Genomic DNA, 20792 nt, shown 5'->3' with positions numbered 1-20792 from the left:
TTTGTTGCAATTCAACTGTGAAGCTGCACTTACACTTCAGCATTTTGTGTTCAATGCTGCTCCGCTGTCTGATCTGCTCCCTGTATGTGCTCCCTGTCTGATATGCTCCCTGTATGTGCTTCCTGTCTGATCTGCTCCCTGTATGTGCTCCCTGTCTGATCTGCTCCCTGTATGTGCTCCCTGTCTGATCTGCTCCTGTATGTGCTCCGTTGATATGCTCCCTGTATGTGCTCCCTGTCTGATCTGCTCGTGTAGGTGCTCCCTGTCTGATCTGCTCCCTGTATGTGCTCCCTGTCTGATATGCTCCCTGTATGTGCTTCCTGTCCGATCTGCTCCCTGTATGTGCTCCCTGTCTGATCTGCTCCGTGTAGGTGCTCCCTGTCTGATCTGCTCCCTGTATGTGCTCCCTGTCTGATCTGCTCCCTGTACGAGCTCCCTGTCCGATCTGCTCCGTGTAGGTGCATGTCGCAGAGCCGCCTGCGAGGCAGCCTCTCGGGAATTACGTCAAGTGCCGTAGTACTGTGTGCAAAGCGCCAGTCAATATAAGTACGCGCTTAATGGTCCCATGAAAAACAGCAAAAAACAGACTTTTTCATGAATTTAACAGACGCCATGGGCAGTACGTAAAAAATGGACATGTCCGGGCAAAAGAGGACGTTTGGTCAATGTTGTTGCATACTCTGATACAGTAGGTAGCGGCATATAGGCCTACCATAAAAGTTGGTTTGTATCCCGCCATTAAATTAAGAGGAAGAAGAAGTTTATTTTTCGTGTTTACCTCATAGACTGTCTAATAATAAATCTATATGTAAATACAGTCTATGGTTTGCCTTTCGTTTACTGTCTATCTATGGATTATGACAGACGCCTCCCGTACAGTAGGTGGCGCTATGCTCCGGTTTACCAACCCACCATAACACCACCAGACGAAGAAGCAGCTAACCGGAAGCCGACCACAATGATGAGGACGGGCGCAGGAATTGGAAGAGAGTAACGAGTCCAAACTTTGCTCTTTACGGTCGTTACAACTCCCCTTACACAGGTAATATTTACAAAGTGTCGCTTGAGCGCCTCTAAATGTGTATTCCTCTGTTTTTGTGTGTGTCGGTGGTGTTGGCGGGGTGGTGTGTTTCCACCGTGGCGGCTCGGCGCTTTGTATCGGGACAGACATGGCTCAGTGTGCTTACATTACTTCCCAGCAGAGTAAAAATACAAAACAAAATAGAGCATTATGACTATTTTGTGGAAGTACGGTAATGGTTTAATGTCCCGGGCAAGTCTGTGTGTTGTGCGTCATGGCTGCTTCTTCTTCTTCTTCTTCTTCTTCTTCTTCTTCTTCTGTGACTCAGGTATCTTATATTCTGGCTGCGGCTCTAATACGCTTACAGAAGGATTTATTCATTTGGGTTCTTGTAACAGACACACACACACACACACACACACACACACACACCTCTGACAGAAACCTAATTTGTGATTAGCTTTAACCTTCCTACCGTTCCTGTTTCACTGAATAGTTAATTCACTGTGTAGTCTTCAAGTTTCCACAACACTCATAATTGGCATTCAGTCACAGATATACATAAAAAAAATTCAATCATACGTTCATTGCTGCGAGAGGAACAAATGAGTGCTTCTACCTGTTCTATTTGCACAGAGGAACCCTGTACCTCCTTCCTGAGTTCAACAACTCAAACTGTGAAAACAAGCTCAGATGAACAGTGAAGTGAAGGGACAATAGTGGAGGGTAGACTTTAAAAAAAAAAATGCAAGTAACTAATGGACTAATCCTTGACTGGTTTGCACTGCAGCCTCCTCTTCATCCTCCTCACCACAGGAGGAACACGCAGCCATCCACCTGTGTATAAAGACAAGTCACGGGCAGCTATGGTGAGCAAGAGGGAGAGAGACTAAAAACTGTAAACACCACATTATTGTCTATATTTTCCTAGTATTGCATTAAGGACAGATTGTCCTCCTAAACATTTCTTTGCTCTCCTAACTCCTTCTCCTCCTCCTCTCTGTGCCAGTCTTCAGCGGTGGATCTTAAGACCAAAGAGGAGAAGGATGCAGAGTTAGACAAACGCATCGAAGCTCTGAGAAAGAAGAATGAAGCTCTGGTCAAGAGGTATCAGGTACGGAGGAACTTCACTGTACACAAACACGCAAAAGGGAACTTCATTGTGTAGGGCTGCTCCTTTATGGAAAAATCACAATTATTTAACACGGTTACTCCATTGAGTTTTGGAAAGTTGTTGCATTTATTGAACTTTAAAAAAAGAGTAAAACAGTTAAAGGATATTTCACCTTTGGAAAGATGAACCTATCTTTAAATTCTGTCACTTGTATAGTAGAAATGTGAAATCTTTTTTGAAATTGGTGCCTTCTAGGCCGAGAAAAGTGGACATGTGGACGAAAGACCCCAAATTCCTGACTGCACTTGCTATGTTTCTTAAAGAATCCACTCCCAATCCACGCCTACTGTTTACAGACAGACAGTCAACTCAACTCTAGTGTGTTTTATTGTCATTTCAACCTTATCCACGAAGCAATGTTTACTGCCGTTAGCATGTAGCTGCTATAGTTAACAGAGGATACTAATGGAGTATTACAAGACTTATACAGTCAATAATCGCAGTTAAAGGCTGTTTAACCAAATACTACATAACCGGGAATGTTTAGGAATAATGTGACCCCGGAATTGGGGAGAATTTCACAACACTGGCAGCAAAGATGACACATTTTACTGCCGTTAGCATGTAGTTGCATGCGACGATGTTAACACCAGCGCAGTAAAAACTTTTTGTCCTTTTTTCTATGACTTTAAGATCAACTCAACATATTGAATTTGTTTTTAGTAGAAGGATTTCCAATTACTATCTGCTTATGATAGTAGAAGGGTTGTTTGTATTTCTGTATCTGCGTGTTGAATACAGCCTGAGGAGATAACCTCTATAATTTCTATTTCAGTCCAATCAAATTGTAAGGAAAATTTTTGCAACCCTAGTTTGAACACACTGCTTGAAATACCTGTTCAAAATTTAGTCCGGAGTTTAGATTTAGCGACACGGCTGTTGTACTCAGCTCACTCATTCTGTCCCACGGATCTCAACAGGAAATAGAGGAAGACAAGAAGAAAGCAGAGCAGGAGGGCATCGCCGTGACAACACCTCGCAAACCCCGCCCCCATGAGCCAGAGACGGACAGGAGGAAGTCAGAGAAGGAAAACTTCACTGTCATAGTAGACCTTTCAAAGCCGTCGGGGGTAAGACATGATGTATGTAGGATGATGCAGTTCCGTTTATATCCATATATTTGGATGTGGCGGTACGTGACCCATTTCCTCTGTAAAGCCGGGCCTGTGCGTCTCTCTCACAAACTCTGCGTAACCACGCCGACACTCTCCCGCTGCGTCTGTCCGGCTCACTCACTCACAACAGCGTCCAACAATAGGGATTTCCCGATATTGGTTATTTTAGAGAGAACAATAAGTCAGCGGACTGCTGAGTCGCCCTCTCTGCTCTCTGCTTAGAACGCTGTGCTTCCAAGCGTCTGCCCTCGGCATTATTGGCAAACATTTTATTTTAGTTTTTTACTTTATTGATATTTATACTTAAATAGAGCTTTCTGAACTGTCTGTAGAGTAGATCAACGGAGAGGAGAGAACGCAGAGGGTCCGTAAATGACAGAAAAACACAGTAAAGACTCTCACATTGAGCAGAAATGGAAACACTGTGCTGCAATCTTTTTATACTGTCTATGGCTGCAACATATAATATAATAATAATAAATAAATATATATATATATATATATATATATATATATATATATATATATATATAAGGTTTAAGCCAATGTTTTCCGGGGGTAATGCCCTTCCCTTTACCGGCGGTATTGACAACAGATAAAGCCACTTTGTCTTGAGAAGCTCAAGGTTGTGGTTTTGCAGACTGTTTTAATAAAAGTGCTTGTGACATCTGTGTGTCTCTTATGTGGCTTAGACTTACATCTGAACATTTAGCTCACTTAGGAAATACCATGATATATATATTGTTTTCCTTAGCCTAAAAATAGAGCTGTGCTTTCTGTTCCATATGGCCCAGCCATAAGTGAACATCCGTTGTACGAGTACTGTGATGCATCTTTCCATCACTGGGTGTTGTTTTCCCTGCTGTAGAAAAGATGGCTGTAACCTCTTAATCTGGTTTGTGATGATCCTGCAGACAGAAGACGCAACTGACAGATTCTCATTACTCTGTTTAACTGTTTACCAACCACACGCCTGCCGCTCTACCCATCATGCACTGCGTCAGTCCTCGGCCCGCTTCTTTTGCCCACTCTCGTGTTACATGTGAAGGCTGGCAGTTGTGTGTTAGATATATATTAATTAATATACACAAGCACGTTAATGTGAAAAGGTTAATTAAAGAGTGATTAATTACAGGCGACATCATCAGGATCATGCATAAAATACTTAATAGATACTTAGAAAAACTGCGAAAACTGTAAGAGAATTCTGTTAAAGCAACAGTCAAAAGTGATATTCAACAAGGCAAATATTAACAACATATTCACAGACTTAAAATACAAAGCTGTAGAAACATATATACATAAAGTACACAAACCAAGCTGTAATCTGTTTATCCAACTCTTTATGTTTGAATGTGTATGCAATTAAATCCCAGCATGGGCGGATAGCTGAATGTCACATTGTGACTGTTTTGTGGAATAAGTTTGACAAAAAAATGGCGCTACGCTTTTTCCATGTCTATTTTTTTGCTAAGAGGAAACACAATAAAAGCCATTTGCCAACAACTAAATATCAAACAAAAGCCACACACTATAAAGCTGTAGACTACATTCCCCACTTCTAACTAGAGGTAGGGCTAACCACTGAAAGATGAATATTCAAATCATCAGCTGGTGACCCTTCAGTCAACTGAGTTTTGTTTAGGTAACGTACAGTGGCATAACGATGCTGTGAAAGTGGTGAGAGGAAACCAGAACAGTTGTTTTAAACAATGAGCTGCAGATTCTGATGATTCTGAATGAGAGACACCTTTCAGATTGTCATTTCATACATATGATGAAAATAGGCTGCTGTAACTAACTAGAGCACAAAGCTGAATGATGACAGTAGCGATCGGAACTCGTTGCAGGTTTCTAATTTGCTTCCTGCAGCAGGACAGTTGCTAATCAAGACCTACAAGGTTGGTGGTGTAACCGTGCCGTCGACTCCTGCTGAGGTCCAGATTGCCTCAAAAATACCCGCTGATGACTGCAGGCCCCCGGTGTTCAACCTGCAAAGGTTACAAGACAAAAACGGTCCTACCGCACATGAGCACCAGTCTGAATGGATATTTATATTGCAAAAGGGCAAAGTCAGTGAATTAGTCTGTTAAACCTTTTCCAATGCATGACAACAGTCTCCTGATCCCCAAGCTTAAAGAGCTAAAAAAACTGATAAGCTATCGCTGCCTATTGCTGTCTCGCTCTCGGAGTTCATAAAGTTGTAGTTTTGCATAATCCATAGCCCTGATTATGCTTTTGTACTCTTTATATGGCAACAATTCTTCAGATTGAGTATACATGGGTAAATTCAGCACAGGAATACTTGTTTTCCCTGCTAAATTCCCTGGCCTAAGACACACATGCATGCAGAGAGAGAGACGGTGTTGTGTCGGATCGTTAAGTAATAATATAACAGTTCACCAGAGGTGTTAATTTCCGTACAGATTTAATAGCTCGACAGTTAACGGTGAAGTAGGGGATTTGATTCGCGGGGGCATTGGCGATGTTAATGGTATTAGTTAGCATGTAGACTTAATTAAACCGGGGGGAGTCTTAAAAGTGCTGTGTCTGCCTGGTTTAGCTCTTACATTTTCTCGCATTGCACAATGCTGCAACGGAATATTCTCCGAGATTACTTTATATTCTGCCTCTGGTTAGAAGTGGTGAGTTTAGTCTACAGCTCACAGCAACTTAATACTGTATAGTGTCTGCCGTTTGTTTGATATTTTGTGTTGGTAAATGGCTTTTTGTAGACACGGAAAAGCATAGCGCCTTCAAAACTGCTTTGCTAGCGCCATCGTGTTGTTGCTAAGACATCTGCTGAAAGAATAATTGTATACATTAGCATAATTGCCGTACTGTTTAGTTCAAAAACATCCAAAACACCAAAGTATGAAAACAGAGGACCAGACACAAGCTTTTATTTTGAAAAGTCCAAGCTTGTGGACAACACCAGCCGGGATGGAGACAAGAGTCATGAGACAGGAGGTCTCCAGGCTGCAGCCATACCAGACAGACGTTCCTGCAATTTATAGATAGGAAAAAATACATTTATTTATATAAAATAATGGCCGTCATGTCAAGACCTCCTGCCCCGCATGCTGACTGAAATGATTAAGATATTGTACTCCGTAACTACGACATAAACCTTCTGTCCACACTGTAAGTACTGTGTGTTTCCTGCAGGACAAGAGAGTTGTGAGTGACTGGAAATCTGGAGCGCCTCGTGGCCGGAAAATTTCAGAGGAGAGCGACGGCCACCGGGGAGGGCCAAACGACCGAGGAGGGCCGAACGACGGCCACCGAGGAGGGCCAAACGACCGAGGAGGGCCAAACGACGGCCACAGAGGAGGGCCAAACGACCGAGGAGGGCCAAACGACGGCCACAGAGGAGGGCCGAACGACCGAGGAGGGCCGAACGACGGCCACCGAGGAGGGCCGAACGACCGAGGAGGGCCGAACGACGGCCACAGAGGAGGGCCGAACGACCGAGGAGGGCCGAACGACGGCCACCGAGGAGGGCCGAACGACGGCCACCGAGGAGGGCCGAACGACGGCCACCGAGGAGGGCCGAACGACGGCCACCGAGAAAGGCCAAATCACGGCCCCCGAGGGCCCAGTGACGGCCAGCGAGGAGGGCCAAATGATGACCACCGAGGAGAGCCAAATGACGGCCACCGAAGAGAACCAAATGACGGTCACCGAGGGCCCAGCGACGGCCACAGCCCCTCAAGGAGGACGGGGTCGGGACGAATGAGTCGGGGAGGTCAGAGAGGAGGGGGAGGCCGCCATGAAAGAAGAGAATGGGAACCCAGGACACCCAGAGATGGAGAACCAGGGGAGTCAGTACCACATGGACGCAGAGGAGGAAGGAGAGGAAGAGGAGGAGGCGAAGCAAGAGGAGGAGGCGAAAAAAGAGGTGAAGGAGGTGGAGGAGGAGGAGGGGGAGAAGGAGGAGGGACACCAGGTGGCATGGACAGGAAATCCAAGGTGAGTGCAGCTTGACTACTTTACTGAGCTACTAAACGTTATTAATGTGAAGTCACAGTATAACTGCACAAATGCAGAATTAGAATTTGTATGCACATCTTCTGATACACCTGGTAGTGTCGAGGCAGTGGTGGATGAGGATTTAGACCTCGTTTAAACCAACGATAGTCCCGCATGAAAAAACCCGGCCCTTTTTAATTTGAGATGCTTGCGATGCAGCAGGAGCGTCAACACTGGACTTGGGGAAAAAAACGCCGGGTTTGTCCTTAGGGTTGGGTACCGAACGAATTACGTCTACTTTAAATCAAACTGTACTTGAGAGTGCGTCAGCGCATGTTTATCTGTCCTCGCTGCATATTGACAGAAAGGCACAGTGAGTCACGCCAAAGCCGATCATGTGGTTTCAAGTATGGTTACAGTTTTTCTAAACTTCACGCTGACACTGTTATGTGATATTAACGATATGACGTTATGCTTCCTTCAAGACAAGCAGGTTTCTATGCCCTAGTTACTGACTGACAGGCTGAGGTTGTAAGGCGAGGCAATTTTATTTCTACAGCACCTTTCAGCAACAAGGCAATTCAAAGTGCTTTACTTAAAACGTTAAAGTTGAAAACGGTCATGATGAAATAAAATAGGCTAAAATAGAATGATTATACAAATACAAGAATAAAAGTTACAGTGAGTAAGAAATTAATGATTATTCAAAATAGTGTAAAATATTCTAAATAAATGACTAAGTGAATAGGATTAATAGGTTTGTAATTATTTTTACAACTGAAATCATTTTTTTGTAATTACAGATGGAAAAGTAACGGGGGGGGGGGGGGGGGGGGGGGGGGGGGGGGGAAGGTACCGTTGGGTACCGGAACCAAATTTCAGGTACCGGCACCTGACTGGTACGGTCATTAATCAATGCCGCTGTTGTTGTTGTTGTTGTTGTTATTTTTGGACAGGAATGGGAGGAGAAGAGACGACAGAACATTGAGAAGATGAATGAAGAAATGGAGAAAATAGCAGAGTATGAGAGAGGACAGCGGGTATGAGAGTCCCTGTTTTAAAAAAAAAAATTATTTTAGTGTTTTAGCACATTTTTTGGTGGTTTGGATTTCTTTCAAAACCACCCAGAGATTCATGCCTAGAATCTCATTTGTCGGCCTGTTAATCAGCTTTAAAGATAAACTTTAAATTGTGATATACCGTATCCCTTTTTTTATTAAGTCGTCCCAGAGTTAAAATCTGCTGACCTTCTGTGGTCTGTTTTTTCTTTTTCATAATAAAAGTACAAAATCTTAGTGTTGATATTGTGTTTTGGGGGGAAACTCAGTAGGCTTTACTTCATCATGTTTATCATAGCAAGCTGTGTTCAAAATGAACACAGAGGAAGCGATTTCATTGTGACTGAGCTTTACATTTACAATTCCTCTCCTTAGCCGGATGGAGACAAGCCGATCCGAAACTTCCTGGACGACCCGAGACGTTCAGGCCCAGCGCCGGACATCGACCGCAAGGAGGGCAGCAGGAGACATGTACGGAACTGGGGAGGACTGGACTTTGATAACGTGAAGACAGGAGCTGAACTGGAAAAAGAGTGGACCGTGAGTAGTGCCGTTCTTTAAAGAGGTTTAACAGCCAAGCGTTTAACCATTCTTATGCGTTCTCCTCTAGCATTGTTCAATTTTCTAAATTTGTGACCCCCTCCTGTCTCCGTAGAGTCGAAGGCCCGGACCGAAAGGCTCCATGGACATGACCATGTCCATGACCGGCCGGGAGAGAGCAGAGTACCTGCGCTGGAAGAAGGAGCGCGAGCAGATTGACGAGGAGAGACTAGCGCGCCATCGCAACGCCACGGGCCAGTGGAGACGAGAGTGGGACGCACAGAAGACGGAGAACATGTGAGAAAGATCACATTTCATCTTCCGTTTGAATTTATTTCTGTGATAGATTTTTTTTTGCCTGAGGACGAGCATCAAGCAGAAGACTGTTTAATGATTTTTTTGGGTGTCTCATGTCATTGAGTGCCTGTGTTTTTAAAAACTAGATTTTTTTTTTTTTAATCTAGAGCTGCAATTAACAATTGTTTTTCTAATCAATTAATCCGACGGGTATTTTCTTGGGTAATTGATTGTTTTGTCTGAAAAAAAAGGAATGGTGTCTGCTATAATTTTCCAAAGCACAAGATGATTTATTCAAATTGCTGTTTTATTTGATAAATAGCGCAAAACCCCGACATATTTAGTTTACAATCAGATGATAAAGAAAAGCAGTGACTTATCACATTATTTTTGCCTCGTTTTTGTCAAACGATTCATTGATTATCAGATTTTATGTAAAAACATTTCATAGTGTCAGCTTTGCAAACAGGAACATTTGCATCTTTTCCTTCTTTATTAATGTTAATAATTGTAATGTTTTAGTTATAATGTTGAGGTTTGGACTGTCGGTTGAACAAAATAACTTTGTGAAGGTGTTGCTTTGGGTAATTGTGATGAACATTCACAATTTCTACAACCCAAACAACTGATTAATAGGGAAAACTATCAGCAGATTAATGAAAATAATCATTTGATGGTATTAGTAATTTTACTTAAGTAAAGAACCTGAATTCGTCCTCCAAATGGTAGACAGTGTTTGTCATCCTCTTTATTTCCACTGACAGGCCTGACGAGAAGGATGTGCATGTGCGCGCGCATGCACGTGTGTGTGTGTGTGCGTGCGTGCGTGCGTGTCTTTCTAACCCTGCAGCTTTTTTCACAGGTTCAAGGAGGACCCATATGTAACCTCAGAGGGCATCACACCCGAGCAAGGAAGCAGGAGAGGCAAGTACACACACACACACACACACACACACACACACACACACACACACACAAAAACATCCTGTTGCTGTGGTTACACAACAGCTGGCAACCTCTATCCCACCTCTCAGCTCATTTGACACGATGTCAGTCCAACACGTCGTCACATAGACGCACATTGTAAAAACACATCACAGGACACAACACCCAGCTAATTAGTGCCGTTAAATGACAGTTGATTAAGCTCGTTATGTAAATGATCACTGTAGTTCCCCGGAGTCCAAATCGACCTTTACATCGCGGTGATGCTGATCTGAGAGGAGCTTTCAGGAGGACCCCAGCTGTCTTTCATGGAAAACAACAAGTGGATAAACAGCCACGACCATTAGAAACCAGCCACAAATACACAAAGAAATAAACAAGTGTGTCTATATATCTCAGAGCTTTCTTATAACATAATCAGTTATTTCATCAACACAATCACTCATTTAAAACAATGAGACAATCCTGTCGTTGTGTGTTTATCTCCTGTCCTCTCACGTCAGACTAACCCTAACCCAGCATTAAATAATCAGGATTAAAACAGAAAGTTCCTTTGAGCAGCTGGTAAACAATAAACACAAACAAAGTGACACTTTGCGTTGATCGATTGCTATCAAAGAATTTCTGTAAATGTAATATTTCACAGTTGCATTTATATTTTTAAGATATTTTTTTTGGGGGTTGAGGAACCTTAAAAGTGCTGTAATTTTACTCTGAAACTGCTGCTCTACTACTCTTAAACTGCTTTAAACTGATCTGCAGTTTATGGATGTAAAACATAAGCAATATTAGCATGAAAACAATTTGGGTTTTTAAATTTTTAAATCACAATTAACAAAAGTTTTAACACAAGTTTAGTTTTTAGAGCCCCGTCTTTGTGTGAATTGACATTTAACCCTGACGCCAGTTAAACACGTTTAGTCTCTGTACAGTGTAAGCAGCCTTATCGTGGCGCTGCGCTGCTCAGGCGTGTCGGTAATTTCAGTCAGTCATCCGGATGATAACGTAATTGACTGCGGGTCTGTGGTAATCCCAGGACACAAGTCAAAGTCCCTCAAGTGGCTTTGCATCTTTAATGCTGCTCTTTCCTCCTGCTGTGTGCTTGGAATGTAAATGTAAACACGTACAACTAGAGATTTTTAATGAAGTCTGGAATGATTAAAACATAAATGATAATAAAAATGAATAATTAAGGCGTTTCTTTGGGGAAGTTTTACCGTAGTGGCCCGAGAAAATCGCTCAGTGTTGACAGAATAAAATGCAAAAAAATATCCGAAGACCTTTTTCTTAATTCAAGTCACATCTTTCCAGGGCTACACAATCATAAAATATTCAACCATAGTTTTGACTAGAGCCCGATTGATGTATTGGCGGGCTGATATTAGGCATTTACTGATCTATCGGTATCAGCATTTATATTGGCTGATTAAAAAAATTAAAAAAGATCATTTATATTGACAAATAAATTATTTTGATAAATGAATATTTAAAAAATAAAAACAGGCCGTCAACCATGTTATGAGCGTTGGCGTTGCGTAGTTTGTCCACCAGAGGACGCTCTGCAACGTCCCTGTTGGACACACTGATTATTATTTTGTTATTGTGTTTTTGTTCAAAGGACTTTAAGTTTCATATCTTAAGTTTGTATTTTTATACATTTTATTTATCTGAACTTTAATATACTTTGATGTTCCGTTGTGACAATAAAACAAATGTATTATCACATTGTGTTAGTGAGAACTCATAAATAACTACACATAACTAATGTAAGGGAAATCTGTTTGTTTTGTAACGTGTTTTTTTAAGTACAAATCGGCATATCAAATTTTTAAATAACCAAATATTCGTATCAATATTAAAAATCCTTTTATCGGCCGGGCTCTAGTTTTGACGTCCACTTGATCAGATGCAGAAATAACATTTCATCTTTAGAGTAGGGTTACGCATCACCACTCACTTTCGATTCAACATCGATTTGATAAGGCGTATTTCAGCTACATAACCAATTGCTTGGATATGAAAGATATTCTCATAGTTTCATGAGGATGTGATTATCCTCAGGAACCGGTTTATTTTATACAGTGAGGTCAAGTTTCAAAAAATAAATTTCACTACATTGAAACGGCCACTTTGTGATGTAACATCATCACACATGAATAAAAATGGGCTCATTGAATCTACAGGAGCTTCGGTCATAGCAAATCTACACAACTCCAAGACTGTTTAGGATGCAGCATACAGCACAGTATGCAGAAATATATGCACATACACCATTTTAGAATAGGCAAAATTAACACATTTGTACTGCAGGAGAAAAAAACCATCATCTTCTTCATCAATTTTGATCCATCATTCAGCTGTCTTCAGAGGTTCAGAGTTCTAACAAATAAATTTAAAAATGGCCATTCCAGTTTTTACCTCAGCCTTTACCACACAACACATCTCTCATCTTGGTGTCTCGCATGCGTTTACCTCTGTAGTGAATGCTCACTAGCAAGATTAATGATGTTTAAATGGTTATGTCTTTTGATTCATCTCGTGGACTGTGTGTGTTTGTGTCCGTGTGTGTCTCTGTGTGTGTCCGTGTCCCCTCTTTGCAGCCCGAGGGCGTAACTCTCGTACAGAGTCTCGGGGCAGGGCCGCAGGTTAGACCGCAGCATGGGACTGAGATTACATTGTGTGTTTGTGTGTGTAAATGTGCTGTATTTATGTAGCGCTTTTCTAGTCTTAACGAGTACTCAAAACGCTTTTTCATCATACAGGAAACATTCACCATTCACACACATTCTACACCTGTGGCCAAGGCTGCCGTGGTGTGTGTGTGTGTGTGTGTGTGTGTGTGTGTGTGTGTGTGTGTGTGTGTGTGTGTGTGTGTGTGGTGTGTGTGTGTGTGTGTGTGTGTGTGTGTGTGTGTGTGTGTGTGTGTGTGTGTGTTGTGTGTGTGTGTGTGTGTGTGTGTGTGTGTTGTTGTGTGTGTGTGTGTGTGTGTGTGTGTGTTCCATTGTGTGGTCTCTCTGAAGCAAACAACGGCACCCATTACCAAACTCCCAAACCTAGCTCAGCCTCCTGGAAAAGAAAACTAGAATTCTCATTTAATGAATTTATTTAATTGTAGTTCGTGTAAATGGACTGTGTAAAACAGAATCTTAAAACGTAAGTTGTTTAACTTAATGTACATTTAATGTTAATGTTCCTTTTTATGTTATGCCCCCCCCCCCCCCCCCCCCCCCCCCCCTCACTTCTTCATCCACCTTCTTGAAAAGGTTGGCATTGCAACGTTTGCGCAGATCCCAAAAACCTGTTGATATCCATGTAAGTCTTTGATCATGTTTAGAAGTATGTGTGTTTCTCCTTCGGACCAGAACTGTGGGCTTCTCTTTTGGACATTTATCTCTCCTGCAGCCCTGCAAACTGTTGCTAGTCTGTTTGTGAACAACGCACAAAGCATGTTCCAAATGCGCTGCACACATGTCCAAAGACGTGTGTGCAGGTTTGAAATCCAGGAGCAGACAGCCCGCGAGTGAAAGCATTCGTCCAGCGAGGTGCAACAAAGTATTTTGGCGGTTGTAGGAGGGTGTAGCGTGTATGTTGTCTTTGTTGATCATTAGTCATGAAAGAGAAAGTGCCAACTGCTGTGTCTGGATACAGGCACACCCGTCAAACAGCGCAGTCCCTCCCGTCCCCTGTGGACATGAACCGTCAGTCACTCCGAGTACCTCATGAGACATGTTTTCCTCTTCTAGTCAATTCAATTTTATTTATAGTAGCAATTCATAACAAGAGTTATCTCGAGACACTTTACAGAGAGAGCAGGTCTAGACCACACTCCAGAATTTACAAGGACCCAACAGGTCTAGTAGTTCCCTCCAGAGCTTTTCTGTGGCCAGAAAGTCGAATCCTCAGTCAAAAACAATCCCCAGTCAGATCTCTCAGGCTGATCTGTACTCTGAGAAGGTTAAAAAAAAAAAAAAAAAAAAAAAGCTGATGAATATTTCTAACGGCTGTTCAGTCCTGGTTACTTTCATTTCTTTGTGTTCTTTTTTTATAGTATATAACAGATTCTAACATTAGACCTGCCCCCACATTAAAGCCTGCACTCGCCTTGGCTGTGATGTGCGTGTGATGTGCGTGTGATGTGCGTGTGATGTGCGTTGATGTGCGTGTGATGTGCGTGTGATGTGCGTGTGATGTGCGTGTGATGTGCATGTGATGTGCTGTGTGATACTTTTTTATTCCCCATTTCTGGAATGACTTGTGTCCTCTTCACAGCCCCGAGCTTCTCCGCTAAATCTCTTCATCCTCTCAGTTTTTTTCTTTTCTCCTCACTGAGCCCTTCATTTCTTTTGTACTTGTATCCTTCTCTTCCTGACCTTTTTTTAATCACATCCTCCCCTCTTTTCTCCTCCCTTTGAGCTCTTATCCTCCCCCCCTCCCTTTGCATCTCCTCTCTGACCTCTCTTTGCTTCCTCCCTCCCTTCCTCCCTCCCTCCCACTCTCACATCTTTCCTTAACTGGGACCATTTTCGTTCTTTCACACCTCCTATGGTTTTCTTTCCATCCCTCTTTCTCTACTTTTCTTTCCCTCGATCAGCTGCTCATCTGTCCTGTTTCTCTCACTCTGCTTTACCTTCCTCTCGTAATCATTTCCTCTCTGTCACATCCCTTCCAGACCAACATCTTTCTCATTTCATCATCAGGGGAGAGATGGATCGATCTTTCCTTTTGTGACAACGATTGCGACTGATATAAAAAATATTACTTTGAGAGGGTTTGTTCCAAGTTTTTTTTTTTTGGGTCTGTTTTGTCATCCCAGATTTATTATATTTATGTAAAACAAAAAAGTTCACCACGGCTGAAAAGGGGAAAAAAGCGACTATTTCACTCATACCCTAATTATGTTGTACACTGCACTCTTCATGTTGATATTAAAACCTCTAATATGCTTCACCCCTTCACTTGAACGCAGCACATGTGCTCTGTTTCGGTATTTTTCTAGCCGTAATGTTTGTCCTAAAAGAGAATAGAATAAAGTAAAAGGCCCAAAATGGTGTAGTTTTAAGTGTCTTACAACGCCACTTAGCTGTTCTAAAATCTCTGTAAACCTTGGGGCTTATTGATTTTTTTTATTTTTTTTTTTTTTTTTAAACGGTTAACTGGCCATGTTTCATAACAAACACAACAACAAAAAATGCATAGATTTATGGATAATAAATAAGCATTCTTCTGCTACTGATGACACGGAGTCGCAGGTTAGTTTTCTAAAGTATTTTACGACAGCTCCAAATGCAGCCGAGCCAATCATAATCCAGAGCTGTTTTAAAGGATGTATTTTCTCTATGACACACACAGTATCATGGAAGCCAGTCTAAAGCTCTCCTTTAAAATCAGTTTGATCTCTCCTTCCCTCCAACTCGGAGCCATCCATCACCCGCCATCTAACAAACGAACGTCCCAGAGTTCAGGTGGACTCAGCTGTCAGTGTTGACTCTGATGTTACGTGAGACATCGACACTCCGACCACAGCAGCAAAGATGGACTGTTTAGGTTTTTACTAAATGCAAATGTTAACATGTCTAGCATGTTGATTTGATTTCAGCACTATTTATTATTTATATTTGTTTTTGAATTAAAAACAGCCAATCACCCATATCCTGCTGCTCAGAACCTGAACCCTGGGTACAGTGGGCGAGTGAATTTGCTCTGGTTTTTATTTATATATTTGCACTCTTTCTTACGTTGCACTGCAACCGCTGCACAACATTTTCTCTCAGCATCAATGTCCATCTCATCATTAAAAAAATGAATTATTGGAGAATGCCACTCCAACACAGAACATAATTAATATGGAATACTAATACTAGAGTATTAGACCACACACGTCCACCATTTCTTTTCTCACCTTCCACTCCCTCTCCTCTCGGATTCAACCTACTCTTTTATATCAAATATTACAACTGTCTTGATTTATACTTGCCTTCGCATTTTTCTTCCAGACGACAGTAAGCGGCCTCCTAAAGCTCCGACCATTGGCGACTTCTTGTCCCAGGGCAGGACCCCAGGGCAAAGAGGCGAACGGGGCCGAGGTCGGGGCCGAGGACAGAAACCGAGCTACAGGTAAATCCACACAGACGCCATCACGGTCTCTCTTCTGGCAAAAATGGTCCTCAGATTGTCAGTTCACGCTCAAACGAGCCTTCTGTAGAACAGCTAGGGTGTCCTTTGGACAGCCAACTCACTAGAAGACACTACTGGCGTTAATAATGCAACTAATTATTATTTTCAAGATTGATTCATTGATGAAGGTCTCAATGTGTTGGCCTGTTATTGTGAATCTACACAGTAGGGGAATGTAACTAAATACAATTATTCAATTTTGAGGGTATTTTCCTGAGTTTTTTAGTGTAATGCTGCTATACTTGTATTCCACTACATCTGAGGCAACTATTGTACATTTTACTCCTTTACATTTATTTAAAAGCTTTGGTTACAAATTCTCATAATTCTAACAATACATAATATAAATCCACTAATAGGTGACAGCAGTATATAAAGTTATTAAATTTAAAGAGATGAACACATTCCTGCAGCAATAATTTGTATCCATTATTCTAAAATGTGTCATTCTGCAAAGTGAGTACTTTTACTTTTGTAAATATCAAAAGTAATTTACTGATATTAAATGGTTTTATTTATTAGAAGTAAAAGTTTAAAAAAAAAAATTCCTTTATAGTAGAGCAAAATGTTCAGTATTTCCACACCTTAAACATCAAATTCGAAGTCTGACATCAACAAACGAGCATTCACCTACTGAAGTGGAGCGTTGCATTAACTTGCAATGAACACTGATTCACCCATCCTGCTTTTTTGCAGTCTGACAAATTTCCTCTGATTTATTTGACGACTATCGTAGATGCTTGGGGGGAAGTATCAGAGTAAAAGTTATACATTTTATTTATGAAATGTAGTGGAGTAAATGTGTAGGTCCTATAAATATAAATGAAGTAAAGTACAGATATGTGAAAATTCTAAGTACAATAACAAAGTTTTTTTACTCCCATTACATTACAACACTGCTCATGACCCACTAGAAGTGTGTGTTGGTGTCTGTATCTGCAGAGATCCTGCCGTCTGACTGTATATTCTCTTTTCATTGGCTGTGTTGGGACAATTCTGGGTGTTTTCATATCGGAATCAGAATCAGAAATACTTTATTGATCCCCGAAGGGAAACTCCGTCTTGCAGTTGCACAAATATTATAGAGTAGAAATACAAAGAAGTAAAGAAATATAAGGAATTGGATATGTACGGTATTTACATAAAGGAATGTTATTATACGTTATTTACATAATTAACATAATTAAGGATTTGGAATGGTGAAAAGTAAAATAATAATAATAATAATAATTGTAATTGTAATACATGTTCTTCCTCTGTCCATTTGTTTACTCGTATGCTATTTTGTTGAGCGTTATTTGTGTGTGCTGCTTCTAACATTGATATTTGTGTGTGCTGCTTCTAACATTGATATTTGTGTGTGCTGCTTCTAACATTGATATTTGTGTGTGCTGCTTCTAACATTGATATTTGTTTGTGCTGCTTCTAACATTGATGTGTTGAACCTCTGACATGTCTGACTTGCCTTTGACAGCATGCACGACAACCGCTGGGAAGGGGAGAAAGAAGAGGAGGACAATACAAAGAGAGAGGAGAAGACCAAAAAGGAGGAGAAGGAAGTACAATCCAAACCTCTTGCAACACAGAAGGTAGAGGGGCTTCTTCATTAAAAATGCAAACAACCTCACCATTAGCTTACAGGAGGGGAGGGCAGCTGCAGTCAAACCCAGGCAGGCTTCTTAACTGGACATCTTTTGATATATCTGTTTTTATTAAAAGAAGGAAAGATCCTAAAAAACTGGAACATTAAGCAAGCACTTTAACCACCTAGGGCACATAGACTGCATGTGCATTTCATTGGAAATCATGGACGCGTTTGAACCGCTACAATCAATTTTTATGTGGAAGAAGTTGCTCGTAGTTAGGGATGTAACGGTATGAAAATATAACCTCACAGTGATGAACCTGCAGAGTTATCACCTGACCGCAATTCCCCTCAACTGAATGAAGTGTTTTAGAGCAAAACGTTCTGAAACCCACGGTACTCTACCTGTTTAGCAACAAAGCAGGTGAACATACTGGAGCATCTAGCAGCTACAGAGCCAGATGTTTTCCTCAGGAGTGGAGAACAAACCTAAAAGCTCAACAGAGGAGAGTAAATGCTGAATGTGTAAATAGCTAGCCGTTTGCTAACGGGTTCAGGTTCATCTTATCAACAGCTTGTTTCGTTTCCCCCAACTGCCCAAAGACTTGTTGCAGGTTTTTGATTGCAAACTCTTTTCCATTACTTTCCCAGTAATCCCCTCCTTCCTTCTTTTTTTTGTTGCAGGTGGAGTCCAAGGACGGAGAAGATGACGACGAAGAATGGGAGGACGCCAGTGACGGAGAAGATGAGGAGGGGAGCGACTCGGAACAAGACTCCAGGGGCAATGAGAAGAAAGACTCAGGGAAAGAGAAACCGACCAAGAGCAAAGACAACTCCCGTACATCTCCCACGTCTTGTTCCCCACGGACGTCAGCACAAAGCCCTAAAGAGCAGCGGCCTTCCAGGCCCAAGATCCACATCCCCCCACCGTCAGCAGTTCAGGAGTCACCAGAGGGGGGCAAGCCCCTCAGCCCGTTCTACCCGCTGGACGGCCACCAGCCTGTGTCCGACTGGGGGGAGGAGATGGAGATGCTGTCGCCTCGAAGCAGCATGGAAGGCGAGAGCCCACTGAAACCCCCCAGCGTTGAGGCCAGCCCCCCCCAGAAGAAGGAGCAGGAGTTGGAGGAGGTGACAGAGAGCCAAGCTACCGGCTCCGGTGAACCCGCTGAGCCACAGAAAGAGGAGGACACAGGTAGGATACGGCCCAGGTGTCTCTTTCTCTTTGTTCTGTGCTTGACTTTCTTTGTGCTTCACCGTATCTCATCTCTTACTCTCTCCATCCCTGCCTCTTCACCTTCTCCCCGTTTGATCATTCCCCCCCCCCCCCCCCCCCCCCCCCCCCCCCCCCCCCCGTCTTCCCATGCCCAGCCATAGATATTTCCTCTCCTTCAGAAAAGACTAAAGCCCAGCAGACTGTGATAGTGTCAGAACCAGAGTCCGTCCCCACAGACTCCCCCACTGCACTGCCATCTGACCCCGCCCCCTGTGAGGTTTCTGACTCCGCCCCCTGTGATGTTTCTGACTCCGCCCCCTGTGAGGTTTCTGACTCCGCCCCCTGTGAGGTTTCTAACCCTGCTTCCTGTGAGATTGTTGTGTCAAAGGACCGGGATACACCTGCTGCCCCATCACAAGGTAATACAGACCTAAAAAAAATGAATGTTAATACCAAATATTAAGACAATCCATCCTTTAGTTGTCCAGATATTTTACTCAGAACCCCATGTTACAGAGTCAGTAGGGTACATCCTCTGTGCACCATGAATGCCTGAACAAAACTTCAAGGCAGTGTGAAAGGCAATCCATCTCTCCTGCTGCTAGCTGTTGAGATATTTCTGTCTGGAACAGAGTGGTGGATCAAGTGCACGTGTAAGAAATCAATCGAATAGATGAGACACTGTAATGTAGACACTACTTTCTCTGTGATAGAAGACAAAGTCGACACCCCTCCTCTGTCTCCAGCCGTGCTGGAAGCAGACCAGAGCTCCTGTGAACCAGCAGGAGGGGAAGCTGACGACCCGGCGCCTGCTGCGACCGACGCTGCTCCAACAGCAGAGGCAGTGGAGTCCTCGGAGCAGACATCCTCAGAGCAGACATCCTCAGGTACGTGTGGCCATTATTAGTGACTGAGACACCGCCTGCGTACTTCTTACATCCTCTCACGCCTCGCTCTGTTGTTATTTTTGTGAGTGGGTCCTCTTGTTAGTTTTCCTCGTTCACCCAGAATTGCTTTTTTCACGTCTAAATAAATAATGGTGGTAGCTGTATGGTGCGAATGACACATTCAAAGATGTATTTATACACTTACACAAATCCTGTTTGTTTGGACCTGGCTGTCTTCCTGCACCTCCTGCGATGCCCTGAAAGTACTAACTCCACCTTCCCTGGTGGTCTTTGTTGTATTTACTCCCTGCGGCGATGTATATTGCCCCTATCCCTCCTGTTCTCTTCTTCCTTGGCATGTTGTTTTTCGAGAAACGAGGTATCAAAGTGAAATGTGAGCCTATTTTCTGTTCTCTGTACATTCATGGAATCTTGGGAACTGGATGTCTCCAGTTAAACTGTCCGACCAAACAAACCAAATTTTAAAATCATCAATCAAAGCTTTGTTGCGCGTCTTTAAGAGCCCTATCTTGCTCCCGGCACAGTACGGCACAATGCGCAGCAGCACACACACATGCAATTGATTAAAAATAAAAATGTTATGGTGCAAACTCGCCATCATAAAAGCAATGCAATACAAACGCGCCTGTCTTTTAAAGGGAATGGGAGATGACACTCTAATTAGTTTATTGCATGTTACGGCCAAAACACACCAATGAATTAATGACGACACTAAGTACAACCCTTTTGAACAATGTGCCCGGCGCACAGACCCTTTTTTCTCCCATAAAATGAGCAAAAGTAGATTTGG

The 20792-nt window shown here is 42.6% G+C and overlaps 1 protein-coding gene across 6 annotated transcripts in view; it reads left to right on the top strand.

Annotated features, from left to right (window-relative positions):
• The first annotated feature begins 906 nt into the window (after positions 1-906).
• Positions 907-20792, top strand: part of ccdc9 (coiled-coil domain containing 9) — a 25504-nt gene continuing 5618 nt past the window's right edge. Inside the window, exons 1-15 of one of the 6 annotated variants that reach the window (XM_032512037.1) lie at positions 907-1042; positions 1812-1890; positions 2031-2135; positions 3116-3265; positions 6479-6549; positions 6610-7282; positions 8239-8322; positions 8716-8880; positions 8996-9177; positions 10040-10101; positions 16116-16236; positions 17771-17885; positions 18566-19073; positions 19250-19513; positions 19808-19971. In XM_032512037.1, the coding sequence (XP_032367928.1) occupies positions 1888-1890; positions 2031-2135; positions 3116-3265; positions 6479-6549; positions 6610-7282; positions 8239-8322; positions 8716-8880; positions 8996-9177; positions 10040-10101; positions 16116-16236; positions 17771-17885; positions 18566-19073; positions 19250-19513; positions 19808-19971 (2667 nt within the window). In that variant the 5' untranslated portion in view covers positions 907-1042; positions 1812-1887. Of the gene's footprint in view, positions 1043-1811; positions 1891-2030; positions 2136-3115; positions 3266-6478; positions 7283-8238; positions 8323-8715; positions 8881-8995; positions 9178-10039; positions 10102-16115; positions 16237-17770; positions 17886-18565; positions 19074-19249; positions 19514-19807; positions 19982-20792 lie in introns of all 6 variants that reach the window. The other 5 variants (XM_032512039.1, XM_032512038.1, XM_032512036.1 and 2 more) reach the window with 5 other exon arrangements.

This window comes from Etheostoma spectabile, chromosome 3 (assembly GCF_008692095.1).
Source record: "Etheostoma spectabile isolate EspeVRDwgs_2016 chromosome 3, UIUC_Espe_1.0, whole genome shotgun sequence".
NCBI classification, from domain to species: domain Eukaryota; kingdom Metazoa; phylum Chordata; class Actinopteri; order Perciformes; family Percidae; genus Etheostoma; species Etheostoma spectabile.
Note: the sequence above shows the minus strand (reverse complement) of the source record. Positions and strands in the feature narration are given on the sequence as shown.